The sequence below is a fragment of the Bufo gargarizans genome, chromosome 3, assembly GCF_014858855.1.
Source record: "Bufo gargarizans isolate SCDJY-AF-19 chromosome 3, ASM1485885v1, whole genome shotgun sequence".
NCBI classification, from domain to species: Eukaryota; Metazoa; Chordata; class Amphibia; order Anura; family Bufonidae; genus Bufo; species Bufo gargarizans.
In genome coordinates, this window is record NC_058082.1 from 301,988,677 (window position 1) to 302,012,537 (window position 23,861).

At 45.2% G+C, this 23,861-nt stretch overlaps 1 protein-coding gene across 3 annotated transcripts in view; it reads right to left on the reverse strand.

Annotated features, from left to right (window-relative positions):
* Nucleotides 1-19,471: 19,471 nt before the first annotated feature.
* The window catches only part of LOC122932313 (beta-1,4-galactosyltransferase 3-like), a 246,692-nt gene continuing 242,302 nt past the window's right edge, over nt 19,472-23,861 (reverse strand). For all 3 annotated transcript variants that reach the window (XM_044286660.1, XM_044286659.1, XM_044286658.1), the window contains 3 exons: nt 23,157-23,279; nt 20,768-20,872; nt 19,472-19,886 (listed from right to left, as the gene is read on the reverse strand). In XM_044286660.1, the coding sequence (XP_044142595.1) occupies nt 19,715-19,886; nt 20,768-20,872; nt 23,157-23,279 (400 nt within the window). In that variant the 3' untranslated portion in view covers nt 19,472-19,714. The remainder of the gene's footprint in view (nt 19,887-20,767; nt 20,873-23,156; nt 23,280-23,861) is intronic.

Here is a 23,861-nt window from a genome sequence, read left to right on the forward strand (position 1 = left end):
CAACCTATCTGGGTATGAATCCATCCTTGAAGATCACATACACCCCTACATGCTTATTGTCTCCCCTGGGATCTTTCAGCAAGACAATGCGACATGTCACATGGCTAGACATGTCCAACAGTGGTTGGAAGAGCATGACCAAGACTTCAAAGTACTACTCTGGCCCCTAATTCCCCAGACTTGTACCCAGTCGAGCATCTGTGGGACCACCTCGCTCTTCATGGTCGCTCTATGGATCCCCCCCATGCCCCTTCCACCAGCTGTGGGATGCACTGCAGTCAGCATGGCTCCACATACCTGCGACAACCTACCTGTACCTTATAGAGTCACTCCGGGCCCATCAAGTTGCTGTCCATGCTGCACACAGTGGTTACACTGGATATTAGCTGGTGGTCTGAATCAAGGCCAGAGTTGATAAAAATCAATGATTTAAAAAACAAAACAAAAAAAATATGATTTTTTTTATTTAAATCGGATTTTTTTTATATCAAATGCTTTTTGAGGAAAATATATTACCATCCAAAGGTTATTCCATCATGAAATAAATATTAGTTTTTTAATTATGTAGAATAAGGCTGTATATGTTTAATTTTTTGGGCAAATAAATTCCATTAATCCATTCACAATGTCATGCTCTTCCAGAGGTTTTTGTAAGATTATTGGGCAGTTTCTCTGCCTACAAGATATTATCACAGATGCTTGGTTTACTTTTGCAGTTTGCTCAAAACTGAATTGGACTCAGCAGAGATCACATGCCTCTTCTTTACAGCAAAAATGTTACAACATGAACAGAGTTGAGAAAAAGACCTTAATCCTAACAGAATCAACCTAATCAAACTAAGGCTTCATGCACACGACAGTTGTTTTTCTCGGCCTCCGTTCAGTTTTTTTTGCGGATAAGAAAAAAATGCTGATAGTTCATCTGTTTGTGTTCCACGTCCGTTGTCCATGTTTCCCTTCAGCAAGAAATATAGTGCATGTCCTACTTTTTTCACATTTGCGGACAAGGATAGGCCTTTATTACAAGGGATCTGTGGAAAAAAACTGATCCTCCCCAAAAAAAAAAAAACGAATGCCGCATATGGCCTAATATGAAAAGTTGTTATTCTAAAAATCTTCATCTACTTGCATAATATAAGTTATACCAGCAAGAATTAGTCTTTATGTAGAAAACTATGATTTAAATCAAATCCACTCCGATCAGGACCGTCTTTAATGCGGGGTAAAAGGGGCAGCTGACCCAGGCCCAGTTGCTCCTGGGGGGCCCCAAAGCAGCTCCGTGTCCCGATCTTATCCTTCACTATGCGAGCTGCATGGCTCGCATAGTGAAGGACTTGCTTATGTGACATCACAAGCTTCCGGCATTGCTGCGGTCTCACCATGATAATGAGAAAGTGTGTGTGTGTGTGGGCTGGGGGGGGGGGGGGGGGCAGGTGGCTTGCAATGTCTTTGTAGTCACATAGCGCAGGCTGCAGGTCCACATTATCATACAAGTGTGTGTCAGCGCAGCAGGGTTACCATCAGGGAAAATAGGGGCCACTTACAGCTGCCCCCACCGGGCCCATATAAAAGGATAACCGTCATGTTTTCATCAAAAAATCTATTTTAGCATATGTTACTGCTGCAGCAGCATTATGCATAATGTAATCTTTAGTTTCTTCACATACCACTGTTTTCCTTGAGTTTTCCCCTTAGTAATGGCTGTCTTGAATCCTACAAGATGAGGATCTTCTCAAGATGGCTCGTCTGAGGCCAAAACTGCCTTCCCTTACTTCCCATACACACTTGCTGTAGCCAGCAGCTTCCTGCCAGCCAATCAGATTAGATTAAAGGACCTTAACAGGAAAGATTAAAGGACCTTAACATGTATAGCTTGGAAGAAAGACGAGACAGAGGGGATATGATAGAAACTAAGATTTAGTCTTACCGGTAAATGGTTTTCCAGGAGTCCGACATGACAGCACCCACTGGAGGATGTCCTATTGGATCTCTGTAGACACAGGAAGCGTGAGAGGTTAAAAGGCCCCTCCCCACCCCTCCCATCAGTGTTTTTCCAAATTACTACACCAGATAGGATTCAAAGTTTTTTATTTGAACTTCCATGTTAATCTCACATTGGAAACATTTTTTTTATTTTTATATATGGATCCAGGCTATAACAGAAAAGGAAGGGGGGGGGTATTAACGGGTGCTGTCATGTCGGACTCCTGGAAAACCATTTACCGGTAAGACTAAATCTTAGTTTCCAGGACGTCCCTCCATGACAGCATCCACTGGAGAACTACCAGCTTAATACTTAGGAGGGGGACCACTGCCTGAAGGACCTTACGACCAAACGCCAGGTCCTGGTTGGCAAGAGAATCTAGTCTATAATGTTTAACAAAGGTAGAAAAACTGGACCATGTAGCGGCCCTGCACATTTTTTCAACTGAAGCCTCTGCTTTTTCTGCCCATGAAGTCGCCACAGCTCTGCAAGTAAGTCCTTTCAGCACGTAAGACTCGCGAAACATGTCTCTGATCCAATGGGCTAAAGTCTGTTTTGAGGCCTTGTTGCCTCTGTTCTTTCCTCCAAACAAGATAAAGAGGTTTTGCGATCTTCTCCAAGAAGCTGTTCTTTGTAAGTAGGCCAGCATTGATCTTCTTACGTCTAAACAGTGACATTTTTCTTCCTGCGCATTTTTGGGGGAGGCACAAAAGGAAGGAAGAATTATTTCCTGATTTTTATGTAACGGAGATACCACTTTTGGTAAAAAGGATGGGTCTAATTTTAATATGACCTGATCATCCAAAATCTTTAAGAATGGTTCCCTGATGGAGAGGGCCTGAATTTCTCCTATTCTGCGCGCTGTGGTTATCTCTAGAAGAAAGATTGTTTTAAGAGAAAGCAACTTGTCTGATAACTGCTCAATTGGTTCAAAGGGGGAATTACATTGACCTTCTAAAACTATATTTAGGTCCCAAGGTGGTACTGTCTGCCTAATAGTGGGTCTCATTCTGGAAATAGATTTAATAAATCTCCTAATCCACCTGTGGTCTGCTAAAGAGGTGTCTAAAAAACAACTCAAGGCTGAAAGTTGGACCTTAAGAGTACTGGGTTTTAGGCCCAAATCGAACCCCGTCTGTAAAAATTCCAGAATGCAGCCTATAGATGGGACTGAGACCTCTAGATGTGAATCTGATAGCCATGTGGTAAATTTCTTCCATATTTTTAACTATATAGCTGAGGTTACGGGCTTGCGGCTTTGTTGTAAGGTTGAAATTACCTTATCTGACAGGCCCTTTCTTTTTAGGATCTGCCTTTCAGGATCCAAGCTGTTAACCTCAGCTTCTCGAGGTTCGGATGTTCCAGGGGCCCCTGCAAGAGAAGGTCCTTCCTTCCCGGAAGAGTTATTAGATCCCTTATATGCAATTTCTTCAACAGAGGGAACCAGGCTCTCTTCGGCCAGGCAGGAGCTATAAGAATAAGGGTCATTGAGCATGTTCTTCGCTTCTTCAGGACCAATGGGATCAGGGGAAATGGAGGAAACACCAGGTCCATGTCCCAGTCCTGGGACAAGGCGTCTACACCTAGCAGTTTGTCTCTCTGATTTAGAAAGAAAAAATAATTCAACTGGGTGTTCTTTCTTGATGCAAATAGATCTACTTGTGGGAACCCCCACTGGTGGCAGATCTGTAGAAAGACTTCCCGGTTTAGGGACCATTCGCGAGTCGAGACTGTGTCTGCTTAGGAAGTCAGCAGTGGAGTTTTTTGCTCCTCTTAGGTGAACTGCAGATACTGAGAGAACTTCTTCTCTGCCCAGCAAAATATTTGGTTTGTCAAAGCCTGTAGATGAGGGGTTCTGGTTCCCCGTTGTCACATTGTCCGACAGGATTCTGATATGGTGGTTGGAGAGAATGTACTCTGCCTTCTTCAGAGTCTCCCATACCACCTTCAGTTCTCTGAAGTTTGAGGATCTGCGACTGTCCAGGTTGGACCATCTGCCCTGAAAGTAATGATCTTTCAGATGGGCTCCCCAACCCCACTGGCTTGCGTTCGTGGTAATGACTATGGACGGTGAAGGATTCCAGGCGACTCCTTTCCTTAAATTTTTTGGGTTGGTCCACCAGGATAGAGAAACTAGACTTTGTCTTGATAGCACTATCTTTGAGTTCAAGGAATGATGATCCCTGTCCCAAATCGCCAGGATTGCATTCTGTAAGATCCTGGAATGGAACTGAGCCCACGGAACCACCGAGATACAGGATGTCATTAGGCCCAGAACCTGCATAGCCTCCCTCAGTGTATGGACTCTTCTTTTTTGAAAGGTTTCTATCTTTTTCCTTAACTTTTCCCGCTTTATCCTTGAAAGAAAGTAATATTGTTTCTCTGAGTCTAAGAGAACTCCCAGGAACTGTTTCCTAGGTACTTGGTACTAGGTCCGAATTGGCGTAATTTATTATCCAGCCCAGATCCTTGAAAAGGGCGATGGTCTGTTGGACACTGCTTTCTAGACTCTGCCTCGTCTCTGCAATAAGAAGGAAATCGTCCAGGTACGGAATAATTCTTATTTGCCGCTGCCTTAGGTATGCCACCACTTCTGTGATTACATTTGTAAAAATGCGAGGTGCCGAGGATATCCCAAAGGGAAGACACTGGAACTGGTAGTGAAGAATTGTTCCCTTCTGGATGATCGCAAACCTGAGATATTGTTGGTATAGTGGATGAATTGGCATGTGATAGTAGGCATTCTTTAAGTCCATGGTACATAAGAAATCCCCTACCGAAATTAGTGGGATTGATGACTTTATGGATTCCATCTTGAATCTGTGGTATACCAACGACTTGTTCAGGGATTTCAGGTTGATAATCGTCCTGAAGGTTCCATCTGGTTTCTTTATTAGAAAAAGCCTTGAATAATGGCCCAAGCATTTAGTTTTATTAGCTTCTGTAAGTCCAGACACAACTGATTTTGTTGATCCGCTGATTGGAATTTTGTAATGAGAAATCTTTGCAGGGGACGGGGGGGTGACCGTGAAATTTTATCTTCACTCCTTCCCGGATGGTGTTGAGGATCCACTGATTCTGGGTGACGCGGGTCCAGGATTCCCAGAATAAGCGGAGTCTGCCCCCGACTGGCCTGATGTCATTGTTTGCTTGAGGTAGAGTTTGGGTTGAAGAGGAAACCCCTACCTCTTCCTCCTTTGGGGTAACTCCATCTACCTGTCTTACCTTTCCCCCCTCTCTGAGGTTGTAAACTGTTTTGAGGGCTTACGAAAGGGCTGCCATTACTTTCTCCTCTGGGAATCCCTTCTTTTTATAAGGGATTCCGCATTCTTTGCTGCGAACCGTATTGATTCTGCAGAGGCATCTGCCATAAATTACGCTGCAAACTTCAATAAAGGTAAGGATTCCAAAATTTCCTCCCTGGATGTCTTCATCTTAAGATGATTTTCTAGCTGATCTAGCCATAGAAACATGGCGCGGGACACTGAGGTGGCTGCAATATTTGTATTTATGGTGACTGCAGAAGATTCTCAGGCCTTCTTCAGAAGCCCATCCATTTTCCGATCCATGGGATCTTTTAATTGTGAGGAATCTTCAAAAGGTATGGACGTCTTCTTCACCACCTTGGCCAATGTCGACCTTTGGTATCTCGTCGGTGTCTCTTCTGGGTTAAAGATCAGCCTGCTCTTAAATTTCCTAGGCACATAAAGCTTCTTGTCACCCTCTTCCCATTCATCCTTGATTAGATCTCGCAGGTTAGAATTCACAGGAAAAAGTTTCCTCTTCCTGGCTCTTAAACCGCCGAACAGCTCGTCCTGCACTGTACGCGTCTGTTCTTCTTCTACCGCCATGGTTTGTCTAACCGCTGTCTAACTGCCTTAGTTCCGCCAGAAAGGAAGGCTGTTCCTCCTTTAGGATTTTTGCTAAAGAATCTGTGCATAATGGTTTCTTATATGACTCTGCCAGCTTCCTAGTGCAGGTTCTGCACTTTTTAGTTTTTTTCTTGGAGTCACCATGCGGTTTGTGTCCAGTCTCCTTTTCCACCTTAAAGACAAGGGGGAGATGGAGATATATAACAGGGCAAGCAGGAGCTAAACCTAACGGGAGGACACTACTTACAATACCCTGGACGATGGGGTCTGCAGAAGCATCTTGCTTACTCAACACCTGGGCCTCCATGATGCAACCAGCCTGCAGCTTAAACATCATCTTTTTAAAAGGACTTACCGCCTTGGCCCTGCCCTCGTCCCCGCTCGGATCCGCATCCTCTTCCGGGGGACTCATTCAAAGAAGAGTTGACCCCTCATGCGAGACCTCAGAATCCTGAGGCCTCCAGCATGGATGCGCGCCGCCATCTTCTCTGCGTCACTTCCGGTCACATAGGAAGTGACGTGGTCCGCGTCATCAGAGGAGCGTCGGAGCCGCCGCTGTGCCCAGAGCTCCTACACCGGAGAAGCGGCAACAGCGTCCCGATACCGCGGCTTGGATCCAGTGAAGGAAAGGTACCAGGAGCGCTAGGGGACCCCTTCCCAGAGGGGTGCTAGCTTTAGGCCCTGACTGAGGCTGAAGAGGAGAGGCATAAGCCCCCCGACCAGCCTCGGCCTAGTGTTCCTCCCTACTCCTACAGCAGGGAATCCTCCTCACTGCTCCTATCTCCGTAGGGACAGGAAGAACACTGGTGGGAGGGGTGGGGAGGGGCCTTTTAACCTTTCACGCTTCCTGTCCCTACAGAGATCCAATAGGACATCCTCAAGTGGGTGCTGTCATGGAGGGACGTCCTGGAAACTTTTAAATACATAAATGGAATCAACAAGGTAAAAGAGGAGAGAATATTTAAAAGAAGAAAAACTGCTACAAAAGGACACAGTTTTCTTTTCTCCTTTTTTTTTTTTTTTCAGGCGAAAAAAAAAATACTGTGAATTTTATTATAAGTTATGGGATGGCTGAAACAAATTGTTCATTTTTTTAAGGTGCATATGCTGCTTGCTTTGCATTTATATAAACTGGTTTATTAGCTAGATTGTATTCTTTTTTTTTAATTTAAATATTTTTATTCATTATAATACAAAAATTCATATCCATATTACATTTACGATATTATAAGATCCATCAATCCGTCAATTCTGATTTATGAGCATGATTGACAATAATTTCATACAAGTGTCAATAATTATGTGAATGTTTGAAAATCAGGTGGAGATCTCACTTACTGGGGGTGAAAGCAGGATCCATCCGGCATCTATAACTTAATAAAGCTGATGGACAAAGCATCTCATTTAACATTATGTTATCTAAAAGGGGCAGGGATCAGAGGCCCGCAGCCCAGACGGCCACCAGGCAACGAACGCGCACCTCGCACGGCCTCCTCCAGACATAGGTGAGCGCGATCGGCAGGATCAACACTCATGTGGCCTATCGTCTGGTGCTCACCTACACCGTGCAAGACGGGCTTACAGCGATCTTTAGTCGCAAACATTCCGTAGAACAAAAAAAAGGAAAAAAGGGGGGTCCAGCAGTCTTCTATCACAGTGGTAGATAACCCACTCGCATATTTTACTGCCTCATCCCCATGTAGTTAAATTGAGTATTAATGCCCTGATTGACCATACCTCACATGTATTCACATTAGTATCTTAGTAGGTGAAAGATACGATATGGAGTATCTCGTGTGGCAAAGGACTCGAGTCAAATATCGCTCGGCAGTCACCGGCAATTGAAAAAGATATAAACAAAAACACAACCAAAGACCGACTCTGTCCGATTAAAAGAGCACATAGTGGCACCCATCCCACACATGTGTCCTATCGCTGCCCGCAGTCGAAACTCATGTCTGACAGGAAAAGCCGCATCTCGGGTCGCGCCCGATGTCCGGACCCCCCGAAGTCCCGAGCCCGACCAAAGGACATAGTTTTAAATTAGAGGGTCAAAGGTTTAACCCCTTTAGGACACAGCCTTATTTCACCTTAAGGACCAGGCCATTTTTTGCAAATCTGACCAGTGTCTTTAAACTTTAAAACGCTTTGACTTATCCAGGCCATTCTGAGATTATTTTTTCATCACATATTGTACTTCATGACACTGGTAAAATGAAGTAAAAAAAAACATTTTTATTTATAAATTTGGGGATGTTACAAGGCTTAGACGTTTAGAAGTAAATCTTGAAATTTTTCAGAAATTTTCAAAAACCCAATTTTTAGGGACCAGTTCAGGTCTGAAGTCACTTTGTGAGGCTTAAATAATAGAAACCACCAAAAAATTACCCCATTCTAGAAACTACACCCCTCAAGCTATTCAAAACTGATTTTACAAACGCTGTTAACCCTTTATGTGTTCAACAAGAATTAATTGAAAATGGAGATTAAATTTAAAAATGTCACTTTTTGGGCAGATTTTCCATTTTAATCATTTTTTCCACTGACAAAGCAAGGATTAACAGCCAAACTAAGCTCAATATTTATTGCCCTGATTCTGTAGTTTACAGAAACGCCCCATATATGATCAAAAACTGCTGTATGGCCACACGGCAGGGCGCAGAAGGAAAGGAACGCCATATGGTTTTTAGAAAGCAGATTTTGATGGACAGTTTTTTTGACACCATTTTAAGCCACCCTGATGCACCCCTAGAGTAGAAACTCCAAAAAGTGACCCCATTTTAGAAACTACACCCCTCAAGGTATTCAAAACTGATTTTACAAACTTTGTTAACCCTTTAGGAGTTCCACAATAATTAATTGAAAATGGATATGACATTTCAGAATTTAACATTTTTGGCAACTTTTCCATTTTATTCATTTTTTTCTGCTAACAAAGCCAGGATTAACAGCCAAACTAAACTTAATATTTATTGCCCTGATTCTTTAGTTTACAGAAACACCCCATATGTGGTCGTAAACTGCTGTACAGGTGTAACACCCCAGAGTTGTGTTACTACACGCCTCTACCCCTCTACTATCTTCTAAGAGCCTATATATTGTCATCTGATATGATTTTGCTCATGTCTTCACAAATGTGCATATAAAACCATGTTAAATACAATTGTTCCTTGTAATTTTCCATGTTTACCAGCAGGTGGCAGCAAAGCATTGGTAAGGTACAAAGTCCTAGTTTAGTTTAACTAGGCTGGAATGGATTATTCCAGCTTAGCTTCCCCTCTGTGGAGGTGTGGACTGTTCCTACATCCTACAGCTTGGGTGGAGAAGGAAGTTAGGGTCAGTGTAGCCTCCCCCCTGCTAGGGGAAGGCTGTGTGATAGCGTTCAGGAGATCCCCTGCATAGGAAAGACAGCAAGGACAGAGTATCAGTCTGAGACTTGATCAAATTCCCAGTCTGAGCCCTGCAGCTCAGCTGGATGAAAAGGAAGTAGAAAGTCACAGGCAAACTCCAGAATTCCAGAAAGAAAGCATCCCCTGAGAAATCATCTGTGAGTTAAGTCCTGTGACCTATAAGAAGACCATCCTCATCAGCTAGTCTGTCCCTACAAAGCAGAAGTACAGAAAAGTGCAGAAGCTTAGTTCCTGACACAATTACAGAGCTACCAAGCAGACGTCCTATCCTGCAAGCTCACATTTAAAGTGCAGAAGCATTTATTCCTGCCAATGATTGCCAAAACCTGCTGGGACCAGAGACCAAGGCTGTATGCTGCTTGGATACAAGTTATCTTCAGTAAAGAAAAGTTTGAACTTCATCTAAAGGTCTGGACATTATTTCTGCTGCAAAATTCCTCTATTACTCCTACTATCACTACACTTAAATTTATTGCAAGTGAGCCAGGAGTCCAGCCGTACCCAGGTAGAAGACACCGTTCACACAAATTATCACCACCCTATAGAGACATTATAGGCCATTACACCACTCTGGCATTCCTAATCTGGGACATGCATTATAACACCTTGGGAGGGCCCTGGGGTAGTACACTGCGCACGCTGCAATTGGCGTCACGAGAAATACAAAACATTAAATACCCGTATCGTGGCCCACTGCACGGGCACACGGCAGGGCGCAGAAGGAAAGGAATGCCATATGGTTTTTGGAGGGCAGATTTCACTGGGATATTTTTAACTTGCAATGTCACATTTGAAGACCCCCTGTTGCACCCCTAGAGTAGAAACTACAAAAAAGTGTCCCAATTTTGGAAACTACGGAATAAGGTGGCAGTTTTGTAAGTACTATTTTAGGGTACAGATGATTTTTGGTTGCTCTATATTACCTTTTTGTGAGGCAACGCAACAAAAAATTGCTGTTTTGCACTTTTTATTTTTTGCTATTTACAATGTTCATCTGACAAGTTAGATTATGAGCTATTTTTCTAGAGCAGGTTGTTACGGATGCGACAATACCAAATATGACAACTTTTTTTGTTTGTTTGTTTCATTTTTACATAAAGTATTTTTGAAAAAAAAAATATTTTTTTGTGTCTCCATATTCTGAAAGCCATAGTTTTTTTTTATTTTTTGGGCGACTGTCTTATGTAGGGGCTCATTTTGTTCAGTACGAGATAACTGTTTGATTGGTACTATTTTAGGGTGCGTATGACTGTTTGATCGCTGGCTATTACACTTTTTGTGATGTAAAGTGACAAAACGGCTTTTTGGTACCTTTTTTTTTTTACGGTGTTCACCTGAGGGGTTAAATCATGTGATATTTTTATAGAGAAGGTTGTTACAGAAGCAGCGATACAAAATATGTATACTTTTTTTAAAAAAATTACATTTAACACAATAAAAGCATTTTTGAAACAAAAAAAAAAAATCATGTTTTAGTGTCTCCATAGCCTGAGAGCCATAGCTTTTTTTTTTTTGGGGCGATTGTCCTATGTAGGGGCAAATTTTTTGTGGGATGAGGTGACTGTTAGATTGGTATAATTTTTGGGGGCATACGCCTTTTTGATTGCTTGGTGTTGCACTTTTAGTGATGTAAGGTAACAAAAATAGCTTTTTCTGACACTGTTTTTATTTTTTATTTTCTATGTATGGGTTGGATCGGACGGGTTGGATCATGTGATATATTTATAGAGCCGGTCGTTATGGACGCGACGATACCTAATATGTGTGTTTTTTCTTGAGCTGCGATAGGGAGAGAGTTACAGCAGAAAGGAGACACCTCTGAGCTGCGATAGGGAGAGAGTTACAGCAGAAAGGAGACACCTCCTGAGCTGCGATAGGGAGAGAGTTACAGCAAAAAGGAGACACCTCCTGAGCTGCGATAGGGAGAGAGTTACAGCAGAATGGAGACACCTCCTGAGCTGCGATAGGGAGAGAGCTACAGCAGAAAGGAGACACCTCCTGAGCCGTGATAGGGAGAGAGCTGCAGCAGAAAGGAGACACCTCCTGAGCCGTGATAGGGAGAGAGCTGCAGCAGAAAGGAGACACCTCCTGAGCCGTGATAGGGAGAGAGCTGCAGCAGAAAGGAGACACCTCCTGAGCCGTGATAGGGAGAGAGCTGCAGCGGAAAGGAGACACCTCCTGAGCTGTGATAGGGAGAGAGCTGCAGCAGAAAGGAGACACCTCCTGAGCTGTGATAGGGAGAGAGCTACAGCAGAAAGGAGACACCTCCTGAGCTGTGATAGGGAGAGAGCTACAGCAGAAAGGAGACACCTCCTGAGCCGTGATAGGGAGAGAGCTACAGCGGAAAGGAGACACCTCCTGAGCTGTGATAGGGAGAGAGCTGCAGCAGAAAGGAGACACCTCCTGAGCTGTGATAGGGAGAGAGCTGCAGCAGAAAGGAGACACCTCCTGAGCTGCGATAGGGAGAGAGTTACAGCAGAAAGGAGACACTGTCAGTATGGGGTCTGCATCTCCACGGCAGGGTGGCAGATCGCTGTCTACACATTGCAGCACTATGGGTCCCAGTACTGGCTTACCTTGTAGGAGACGCAGGTGCCCGCCAGCATACCGCCGCATCCATCCTCTTTGCCAGGTGTCATCTGATGAGCTATAGCACGCGCGCGCGCACCTCTCCCTTTCTTATAGGAGTAGGCAGCTGGTTCCTGATTACCATCCCCACCCGGAGGCGGGACTATCTTGTATTTAAGGCAGCTTCACTCATCATGAAGTGCCCAAGCGTGGTTGTTGTACCTCTTGACTCCCGCTGAAGCACTCCACTGTGTCCGTTTATTGGATTTCCTGGATTCTGACCTCCGCTTCATTTGACTAAGCATCTGCCTGCTGTCTGTTTATTGGACCACCTGGATTATAGACCTCTGCACTGCCTGACAACGAGACCGCTTATATCTGCACTGCCTGATTACGCATCTGTCCATCTCCTCCTGTAAGTCTGCCTGGATCCAGACCCTGCGCTGCCTATGAGACTGCTGATATCTGCATGCTATATTGCTCTGAACTTAGTGTTGCCTGTACCTGTCAAGTGACTTTTGAATACTGTCTGCCAGTAAAGACCATCTGTTCCTTTATTCTGCCTTTGTTGGACTCTGTTCACACTACTGCAGGTAGCTGCATTCAAGGTAACAGGTGCAGACACCAGGGTCCTGTCTCTGAGAGTCAGCAGTCAGCGATATTGGACTAATTCCAGTCCTCTATCAGCTGACACAGAGGATCCACATCCTCTGGTCGTAACAGTACGCTTGGGCCATGGATCCCGCTGGCTCTAAACCAGGAATGTCTGAAGTACTACATGAACTTGAACAACAGCGTACCACCCAGAAACAAGTGATAAATTACTTGCAGCATGTAGCTGCTCGCCTGGACTCCCTTTCTTCAGCACAGTCTGCACAGGCTCCTACTGTCCCTGTTGCGGCTGCAGCACTGCCAAGCGTTTCCGGACCACGATTATCTGCTCCGCCCCGTTACAGCGGCAACCCAAAAGCCTGTCGTGGATTTCTTAACCAGTGTACAATTCACTTTGAACTGCTTCCTCATCACTTTCAATCAGACCGCGCTAAAGTGGCGTTCATTATCTCTCATCTCGAGGGTGAGGCTCTGGCCTGGGCGAATCCAATATGGGAGAGATCTGGTCCTATCACCAATAATGTGGCACTATTTATGGGCTCTTTTAAGAGGGTGTTTGAGGAGCCAGGGCGAGCTTCTTCTGCGGCCTCCTCTCTGCTGCACGTCCGTCAAGGGAGCTGGTCGGTGGGCCAATATGCGATTCAGTTCCGCACCTTAGCGTCTGAAGTTTCATGGAATGAGGAAGCTTTGGTGGCGGCCTTTTGGGAAGGTTTGTCGGGACGTATTAAGGATGAACTTGCAGGTAGTGATGTGCCTACCTCCCTTGAGGCTCTAGTCTCTCTGGCTATTAAAATCGACATACGGTTTTCGGAGCGAGCTCAGGAGGCCCGTCGAGAAAAAAGACTTCCACAACAACTGTTTAAGTCTAATATGTCTCAACCTCCATTACGCACCTCCTTTTCGGATCCTGAACCCATGCAGGTGAATTCCACTCGGCTCTCGGATGAGGAACGTAGTCTTCGCATGTCTTCTGGACTCTGCCTCTACTGTGGTGGTCCGGGTCACCGTGTCCGCAACTGTCCCCAGAAGTCGGGAAACTCCAATGCTTAGGGTCTTTGGGAGAGGCGGCCCTAGGCGAAAACTGTTCCACTCTCCAAATTCCTGTGACTCTGGTTCTTGGGGGCATCAAGGTCTCCATATCTGCTTCCTTGGATTCCGGGTCTGCGGGGAACTTCATACACCAAGCTATGGTGAGTCAATACCACATTCCTGTACGCCTGCTTAAAAATCCCCTGCTGGTGACTGCCATCAGTGGACATGTACTGACTGATCCAGTCCGGTTCATCACTGAGCCGTTGGAACTGCAGGTAGGGTGGTTACATGTTGAAAAGATTTCTCTATATGTGCTCCCTGAACTGTCCCATTCCCTTTTGCTGGGGTTGCCCTGGCTTAGGATGCACAATCCAGTAATCGAGTGGAGCTCTGGAGAGGTTCTTCAATGGGGTCAGCTGTGCCAAGGCAAGTGCTTATGTTCTATTCAACGAAGGGTCCCTATAGCCCTCCCTAAAAACCTGGAGGCCTTGCCGGTGGTCTATCATTCCTTTGCGGATGTGTTCGATAAAAAAGAGGCTGAGACACTACCTCCCCATCGCCCCTATGACTGCCCAATTGATTTACTATCTGGGACTTCTCCTCCTCGGGGTCGCATTTATCCTCTGTCTCCTGCTGAATCGCAGGCAACAGCAGATTACATTAAGGAGAACCTTGAGAGGGGTTTCATCAGGAAGTCTTCCTCACCTGCAGGGGCAGGATTCTTTTTTGTGAAAAAGAAAGATGGGTCTCTTTGCCCCTGTATAGACTACCGTGGTCTGAATAAGATCACCATCAAGAATAAATACCCTTTACCGTTAATTTCTGAATTATTTGATAGACTCCGTGGGGCTCGGATCTTCTCTAAGCTGGACTTGCGGGGGGCATATAATTTAATACGGATTCGTGAGGGTGACGAATGGAAGACAGCCTTTAATACCAGGGATGGCCACTATGAATACCTTGTGATGCCCTTCGGGCTCAGTAATGCCCCTGCTGTCTTCCAGGAGTTTGTCAATGACATTTTTCGAGATCTGCTCTATTCTTGTGTTGTTGTCTATTTGGATGATATTCTTATTTTTTCCAGAGACATCAGAACTCATCGCAGGCATGTGCAGATGGTCTTACAACGCTTACGAGAGAATCGTCTGTACGCTAAATTGGAAAAGTGTGTCTTTGAAAAGTCGTCCCTGCCCTTCCTGGGGTACATCATCTCGGATCAAGGTCTCAAAATGGATCCTGGAAAGGTGGCAGCAGTGCTCGACTGGCCCCGTCCCTCCGGCCTGAAGGCAATACAAAGGTTCCTGGGTTTTGCCAATTATTATCGTCAATTCATCCGTAATTTTTCTACCCTGACAGCTCCTATTTCTGGCCTGACCAAGAAGGGTGCCAATCCCAAACTATGGTCCCCTGAAGCAGAGACCGCATTTTCCTCCCTCAAGCAAGCCTTTTCTTCAGCTCCAGTCCTTAGACGCCCAGAACCCAACAAACAGTTCTTCTTGGAGGTGGACGCATCCTTCGTGGGAGCCGGGGCCGTCCTGTAACAGAAGAATGCCTCAGGTCGTATGTCTCCTTGTGTTTTTTTTTCTAAGTTATTTTCCGCTGCCGAAAAAAACTATTCTATTGGGGACAGGGAACTCCTAGCAATTAAGTTGGCTCTAGAGGAATGGAGATATCTTCTGGAAGGTTCTAGCCTACCGGTCATAATTTACACCGATCATAAGAACCTCACCTATTTGCAGACAGCTCAACGACTTAATCCTCGTCAGGCCCGTTGGTCTCTCTTCTTTGCCCGATTTAATTTTCAATTGCATTTTCGGTCTGCTGACAAAAACATCAAAGCGGACGCTCTCTCCAGGTCCTTTGAAACCACAGATTCAGAAGACGAACCCCAGTTTATCATTGAACCAACTAAAGTAGTCCCAGTGGCTCCAGTTAACCTGTCCAAGGTTCCCCCAGGTAAGATCTTTGTTCCGGAATCTAAACGAAGGAAGGTTTTACGGTGGGGGCATGCATCCAAGATTGCCGGCCATCCAGGTCAACGGGGGACCTTGAATCTCATCTCCAGACATTACTGGTGGCCATCCATAACCGCGGATATTGTAGACTTTGTGGCTTCCTGTACCTTGTGTGCCCAGAATAAGTCTCCCAGACTGAAACCTGCAGGTTTATTATTGCCTCTCCCGGTGCCTGAGGTCCCCTGGCAGCATATTGGTATGGACTTCATAACTGATTTACCTGTCTCTGAGGGCTGTACAGTCATTTGGGTTGTCGTTGACCGTTTTTCTAAAATGTCGCACTTTATTCCGCTTCCAGGTCTGCCATCTGCTCCTCGTCTTGCTGAGCTATTCATTTTACATATCTTCCGCCTTCATGGATTTCCCCTCCATATCGTCTCGGATAGAGGAGTACAATTCACCTCCCGGTTCTGGAGATCTTTATGTAAGTCTCTGAATGTCTCTTTGGACTTTTCTTCTGCCTATCATCCACAGTCTAATGGCCAGGTGGAACGCATGAACCAAATATTGGTCAGCTTCCTGCGACATTTCACCAATGCCCATCAGGATGACTGGGTGAAGCATCTTCCTGGGCGGAATTTGCTCATAACAATAGAGTCAACCAAGCCACAGTTAAATCTCCATTTTTTGTGGTCTATGGACGACATCCAAGTGTTCTTCTTCCCGTGCGGCCTTCTTCTGGAGTTCCTGCGGCAGATTCCTGTGTGGAGCAGCTGTCTCGGGTCTGGTCTGACACTAAAGTATCGCTTCGGAGAACAGCGGACCAGATGAAAAGGTCTGCGGATAAGAGGCGCAGACCTCCTCCTCAGTTTGCCATTGGAGACAAGGTATGGCTTTCTTCTAAGAATATCCGTCTCAGACTTCCCTCTTACAAACTGGCTCCGCGATTCTTGGGACCTTTTTCTGTGATCAAGAAAATTAATCCTGTTGCCTACAAGCTCAAACTACCTGCTACCTTGCGGATTCCCAACTCATTTCATGTTTCATTACTTAAGCCAGCTGTCTTTAACAGGTTTTGCAAAGGCACTTCACAAAACCCTCCTCCTGTCACTATGGATGATGAGTTTGAAGTTAAGGACATTCTAGACAGGAGGATTATCAGAGGTAAGACCTTCTATTTGGTGGACTGGAAGGGCTACGGGCCTGAAGAAAGGTCATGGGAATCTGCTGAGAATATTCATGCCCCTCTGTTGCTGAAGAAATTTCTCTCCAGGTCAGCCGTGTGGAGGAGGGGGCGTAAGAGGGGGGGTACTGTCAGTATGGGATCTGCATCTCCACGGCAGGGTGGCAGATCGCTGTCTACACATTGCAGCACTATGGGTCCCAGTACTGGCTTACCTTGTAGGAGACGCAGGTGCCCGCCAGCATACCGCCGCATCCGTCCTCTTTGCCAGGTGTCATCTGATGAGCTATAGCACGCGCGCGCGCACCTCTCCCTTTCTTATAGGAGTAGGCAGCTGGTTCCTGATTACCATCCCCACCCGGAGGCGGGACTATCTTGTATTTAAGGCAGCTTCACTCATCATGAAGTGCCCAAGCGTGGTTGTTGTACCTCTTGACTCCCGCTGAAGCATTCCACTGTGTCCGTTTATTGGATTTCCTGGATTCTGACCTCCGCTTCATTTGACTACGCATCTGCCTGCTGTCTGTTTATCGGACCACCTGGATTATAGACCTCTGCACTGCCTGACAACGAGACCGCTTATATCTGCACTGCCTGATTACGCATCTGTCCATCTCCACCTGTAAGTCTGCCTGGATCCAGACCCTGCGCTGCCTATGAGACTGCTGATATCTGCATGCTATATTGCTCTGAACTTTGTGTTGCCTGTATCTGTCAAGTGACTTTTGAATACTGTCTGCCAGTAAAGACCATCTGTTCCTTTATTCTGCCTTTGTTGGACTCTGTTCACACTACTGCAGGTAGCTGCATTCAAGGTAACAGGTGCAGACACCAGGGTCCTGTCTCTGAGAGTCAGCAGTCAGCGATATTGGACTAATTCCAGTCCTCTATCAGCTGACACAGAGGATCCACATCCTCTGGTCGTAACAGACACCTCCTGAGCTGTGATAGGGAGAGAGCTGCAGCAGAAAGGAGACACCTCCTGAGCTGTGATAGGGAGAGAGCTGCAGCAGAAAGGAGACACCTCCTGAGCCGTGATAGGGAGAGAGCTGCAGCGGAAAGGAGACACCTCCTGAGCTGTGATAGGGAGAGAGCTGCAGCAGAAAGGAGACACCTGCTGAGCTGTGATAGGGAGAGAGTTACAGCAGCAGCCTGAAGAGAATACAGCAGGGCAACAGGAACAGTGAATAGATCCATGTGAGGTCCAGGGCTGGTTCTAGCTTTGTTAGAAAGAGATTACCTACATGACTACATGATGTCCGAGTTTAATATTTAGCAATCATAGCATAACCGATTTAAGGTGAATCTAATTAAAAGGAACTGACTATAATCAACTTGATTTACTCCAGCAAGGTCCAAACTGACAGGTACTGTATCTATTACTACCGATATACAGTCCTCTCCTGTATAACGGGACGGATCCGTTATGCAATCCATAGACTTCTATTATGACGGAATGAATAACGGAATGCCTCTAAAGGCATTGCGTGATAGAATTGCGTTGTGGTCCGTGGTAACGGAATCCATAACGAAATTCTGCTTTTACCACCAAACGAAGCGTGAATGAATTTCAAAATATGAAATTCGCTCATCTGTAGTCATATTCCATTAGACCAGTCACTGCACAGGACAGTAAAACTGCTAAACCGGTGTATTTCTCAACCCCATACAACTAAATTTACCCCTTCAGGACCCTGTCATTTTTCACCTTAAAGGGGTTGTCCCATCTCAGACAATGGGGGCATATCACTAGGATATGCCCCCCATTGTCTGATAGGTGCAGGTCCCAGCGGTGGTACAATGAGAACGGAGCCGGGAAATGAACAGAGGGCGCACTGCACATGGCAGGGTCCTGAAGGGGTTAAATTCACAGCTGTATGGGGTTGAGAAATACACCGGTTTAGCAGTGACTGCTAAATACACCGGTTTGTGCAGGGACTGGTCTATTGGAATGGGAGCATGGGCCGCGCATGCGCAGTGCGCTCCCATTCACTTCTTTGGGAGCAGCGCTTGGTGGTGGACGGACCCCAGGAAATCTAGGGTCCTCCAGCCACAGCGCTCCCCGCATTGTTATCGTTGTAGGTGCGGGTCCTGCACCTATCAGACAATGGGGTCATATCCTAGCGATATGCCCCCATTGTCTGAGATGGGAATACCCCTTTAAGTATAAGGCCAATTTTGACCAGTGTCACTTTATGTGGTAATAACTTTAAAACGCTTTTACTTATTCAGGCCATTCTGAGAATGTTTTCTCGTCACATATCGTACTTCATGACAGTGGTAAAATTGAGTCAAAATATTTCATTTTTATTTATAAAAAAATACCAAATTTACCAAAAATGTTAAAAAATTAGCACATTTCCAAATATCAATTTCTCTACTTCTATAATAGATAGTAATAAATCCAAAAATAGTTATTACTTTACATTCCCCATATATCTACTTTATTTTTGGATCATTTTGAAAATTACATTTTATATTTTTGGGACGTTAGAAGGCTTAGAAGTTTAGAAGCAAATCTTAAAATTTTAAGGAAAATTTCTAAAACCATTTTTTTCAGGACCAGTTCAGTTATGAAGTCACTTTCTGGGGTTTACATATTATAAACCACCCATAAATCACCCCATTTTAGAAACTACACCCCTCAAGCTATTCAAAACTGATTTTTACAAACGTTGTTCACCCTTTAGGTGGCCCACGAGAATTAAATCAAAATGGGAATTACATTTCAAAATTTCACTTTTTTTTGCAGATTTTAAATTTGAATCAATTTTTTCTGCAACACATCAAGGGTTAACAGCCAAACAAAACTCAAAATCTATTACCCTGAATCTGCAGTTTACAGAAACACCCCATATGTGCTCAAAAACTGATGTATGGGCGCACAGCAGGCTTCAGAGTGGAAGGAGCACCATATGGCTTTTGGAGAGCAGAATTAGCTGGAATGGTAATTGTGAGATATGTCGCATATGAAGACACCCCGAGGTGTGACTAGGGACTGGATAAGAGACTGCAGGTCCTAAACCATCCTGTAGGAGGCAGTCCTCAGCCATATCACTGGATGCTTCTCTGTAGTTCAGTACGCCCCTGACCAAGGGCTAAAAAAACCACCACCACTTGCTTGCTTCGGTCGGCATGACCGGAGTTTCACCGATGTCCACCGAGAGGTTGGTGTAGAGCTCAGCCTTCTCTCTGGAAAGCAGGCGGAAATCTATGGAGTTTATCCCATCTTCTCTCCAGGTTTTTCTTGTTTTACTTAACAGATTATACCTGGGAAAATAAACAAAGGAGGAGAACATCAGATTGGAAACCTGGCCTTCAGCAGCTAAGAGGTTAATGGACCCCAGAACTCCCACAATGCACTGGTTTCTGATAACGAAAGACTGCTAAATGCATCTCTGGATATGACTGGAGTAAAACATGTGAATGGAACAAACATTTACTTTACTTAACACTATGTCGATTTACAGTTCCACAAAGTGTTCACCGATTGGATGAAATATGAGGAGAAGCCCTGCGGCAAGTGTGTAATTTCCCTGCAGCTCCCCCACAGGAGAGGAGAAGTATTACACAGTGGCCATTTACATCAGTGGACGTGCCAGGTCCTCCAGAGAGAGATAAAGATGCTCCTTGCAGTCTCTCGCTTCTCTAGCCAATGGAGGAGGACCTGGAATGGAGAGAACCCATTAGTTATCTGGGATTTCCATATTGATGGCCAATTCTCCAGTCATCAATGTCTGATAGGTGGGGGGATGACTCCAGGCAGGACCACTTAGCAGATGTTTGAAGAGGCTGTGGCGCTCCGGCAAGTGCTGTGGCCTCCTCAAAGATTACACAGAGCTGTACACTGTATGGTGGCTGTGCTTGGTATTGCAGCAAAGGCCTATCCAACTGAATGGGATTGAGCCATGCCTAGGCCATGGGACTGGTAAATGTGACGTCACTGGCCTAGGAAGAAGCCGCATGGTGCGCCGAGGCCTCTTCAAACAGCTCATTGGCAGAGGTGCAGAGTCTGACTCCGCCAATTTGATACTGATGACTGCTGACTGATCAAAATCCCAGAACACCCCTTTAAATTCAATGTAAATATAACATTTTTACTGTGCAAGGATCATTACCGGCGGCTGACACTTTCACTAGGTCCTGTTTACCTGTAAGAGTTCTCCTCATTGCCGGAGTCTCGGTCGTGTGGGATCATTTTATATCGGCCAAGGCTTAAAGGCGTATGAGTGAATTTCATCCCCGAGAGGCGAATCCTTGTAAAAGAGGAAAACACATAAAAACCTATTAAAGGCCACGTCCAATCGTTGGCCCTTCTGGAAGATGATTACAAGGGAATCTCCACAAAGAGCGCTCGATCTGAGGGCACCTGAAGAAGCCATCGTATGCCGGGCAAAAGGGGCTCAACCTCACTCATTTCCAGACCTGGATGTAGCCTTCTGGCCAATCAGAAGTGTTCTGAGGGTTACATGTGACTGGAGCGGGGCCCACATAATGGATGTAGGTCAGGTCTCTCCAACTTGTCCTCCAGGACACTTGCAGATGCATTAGATATACAGTTGTGTTCAAAATTATTCAACCCCCACTGAAATTGAGTGTTTTGGCCAGTTTGACATTGATTTTGATCATTTCAGTCATCTTGTTTACAATTAAATCAAAGAGGCACTTGTAAGTCAAACAAATATAACATAACATTTATAATGAAATAACCACAAATGTCTTTTCTGTGCTCACATCATTATCAGTTTTATTCAACCCCCAAGTGACATTCAATCTTAGTACTTAGTACAACATCCTTTTCCAGTTATAACAGCTGTTAAACATGAAGCATAGCTTGACACAAGTGTCTTGCAGCGATCTACGGGTATCTTCGCCCATTCTTCATGGGAAAAAGCCTCCAGTTCAGTCACATTCTTAGGCTTGCGCTCTGCAACTGCTTTCTTTAAGTCCCACCAGAGGTTCTCAATCGGATTTAAGTCTGGTGACTGCGATGGCCACTTCAAAATGTTCCAGCCTTTAATCTGCAACCATGCTCTAGTGGACTTGGAGGTATGCTTGGGATCATTGTCCTGTTGAAAGGTCCAACGCCTCCCAAGCCTCAGGTTTGTGACGGACTGCATCACATTTTCATCCAATATCTCCTGGCACTGAAGAGAATTCATGGTACCTTGCACACGCTGAAGCTTCCCTGTACCTGTAGAACCAAAACAGCCCCAAAGCATGATTGACCCCCCGCCATGCTTCACAGTAGGCAAGGTGTTCTTTTCTTCATAGGCCTTGTTCTTCCTCCTCCAAACATAGCGTTGATCCATGGGCCCAAACAGTTCTAATTTTGTTTCATCAGTCCACAGAACACTATCCCAAAACTTTTGTGGTTTGTCCACATGACTTTTGGCATACTGCAGTCGACTCTTCTTATTCTTTGGAGACATCAAGGGGGTGCGCCTGGGAGTTCTGGCATGGAGGCCTTCATTACGCAGTGTGCGCCTTATTGTCTGAGCTGAAACTTCAGTACCCACATCTGACAAATCTTTTTTCAGTTCCTCAGCAGTCACACGGGGACTTGTCTCCACTTTGCACTTCAGGTAGCGCACAGCAGTCGAATTGCCTTGAATTTGCGAATGATGCTTCCTATGGTGTCTCTTGGTATGTTTAACATCTTTGCAATCTTCTTATAGTCATTGCCCTTCCTGTGAAGAGAAATCACCTCTTCTCTTGTCTTCCTGGACCATTCTCTTGACTTCACCATCTTTGTAAACACACCAGTAAATGTCTAGAAGGAGCTGAGTATCACAGTCATTTTAAATCTGCCTAATTGGTGCTTATTATGCTTGATTGCTGATCCTTGACATCCACAGGTGTTTTCAATACCTGATCGAAAACACTTGAATGAACCTCTGTTCTTAAGAGTGGTAGTCTTTAAGGGGTTGAATAATTGTGTCAATGAAGAAATCACAAAAAAAAACATTTAATACTGTATTACAAAAACAATTAATGTCATTTTAGTTTCATTTGGTTCTTTAAAAAGTCCTTGTAAGATTTCATTCTGAACACAATTACAAATGTACACTAAATTCCCTAAAACCCTTTACAGCATTGGGGGTTGAATAATTCTGAACACAACTGTAGTGGAGTCCAAAATGTTACGTGTAACGTGCAGATTCCGGGTCTATCCCTCTGCTGGGTTCTCATATAGGCAATTTCCCTCCATCCCCAACGGATGGGTGAGCTGGAGGCCCGGGGCCCGCATCCTTCAGCAGTCAAGCTGTTGTGAAACTACCATTCCCAGAGTACTCCACTCATTTCTATGAGAGTTCTGAGAAGAGCAGAGGCAGTATGCATGCTGGGAGTTGTAGTTTCACAACAGCTGGAGTGCCGGCCTTCTGCTGCTTCTCCTCCTCATTGGCGTTTTACACTAGATGGGTTCTCGTGTGACTGAGGAGGTTTCTGAACACTTACAGAGCGGCTTCTAGTAGGGGAAAGGGAGGAAGACAGCGCTCGTCCCAATCACAGCTTTGTGACCCTCACAGGTTAGGTTACCTCATGGCGATATCATCGTCCTCTCCTCCCCAGCCCCAGTATGTGTTGGGGAATCCATTGATCCTCATGAACTGATCTGGTGTAAGTGCAGACACTCCTCCAAAATATGTCCAATATGGCAGGCTGTAGGGGAAGTAAAAAATAATTACAACCACTGGCGTATTCACAGAGAATGGCTGCCGGCGCCTCATGATCCCTAAAAAAACGCAGGTGGTGCACAGGATTTTTGCATTCTGTATCAGTGAAATGCAATCCCCTGACATCCTTAATGTGTTACCTAACGCCCGATGGTCTCCGTCATGGCTTCAGCCAGAGTCTCTTTCCTATTCCTCTCTTAGCTCTCCCTGGCAGTCAATCACAGAAGGAGATTACAAGCATTATACTGTATGTCTAGAGCAATACTGCAACTCCCAGCTGTTCCCGGTACTCCCATATACAGTATGTGAATGGGGCATAATGAGAACTGTAGTTACACAACTATTGGAGTGGCAGTGACTGATGATCCCTGGTCTAAAGTATAGGGTCATATGGATTATTGTAGTGTATGGCAGAAGCATTACAGCATACTGTGTGCGTGTGGATATATTAGTGTAACATCAGTGGCGTAGCTAGAAATGACTGGGCCCCAAAGCAAATTTTTGAATGGGGCCCCCCTCCCCCGTAATTTTTTTGCAACACCTTCCTTTCATGCCGCCCCCATTCCTG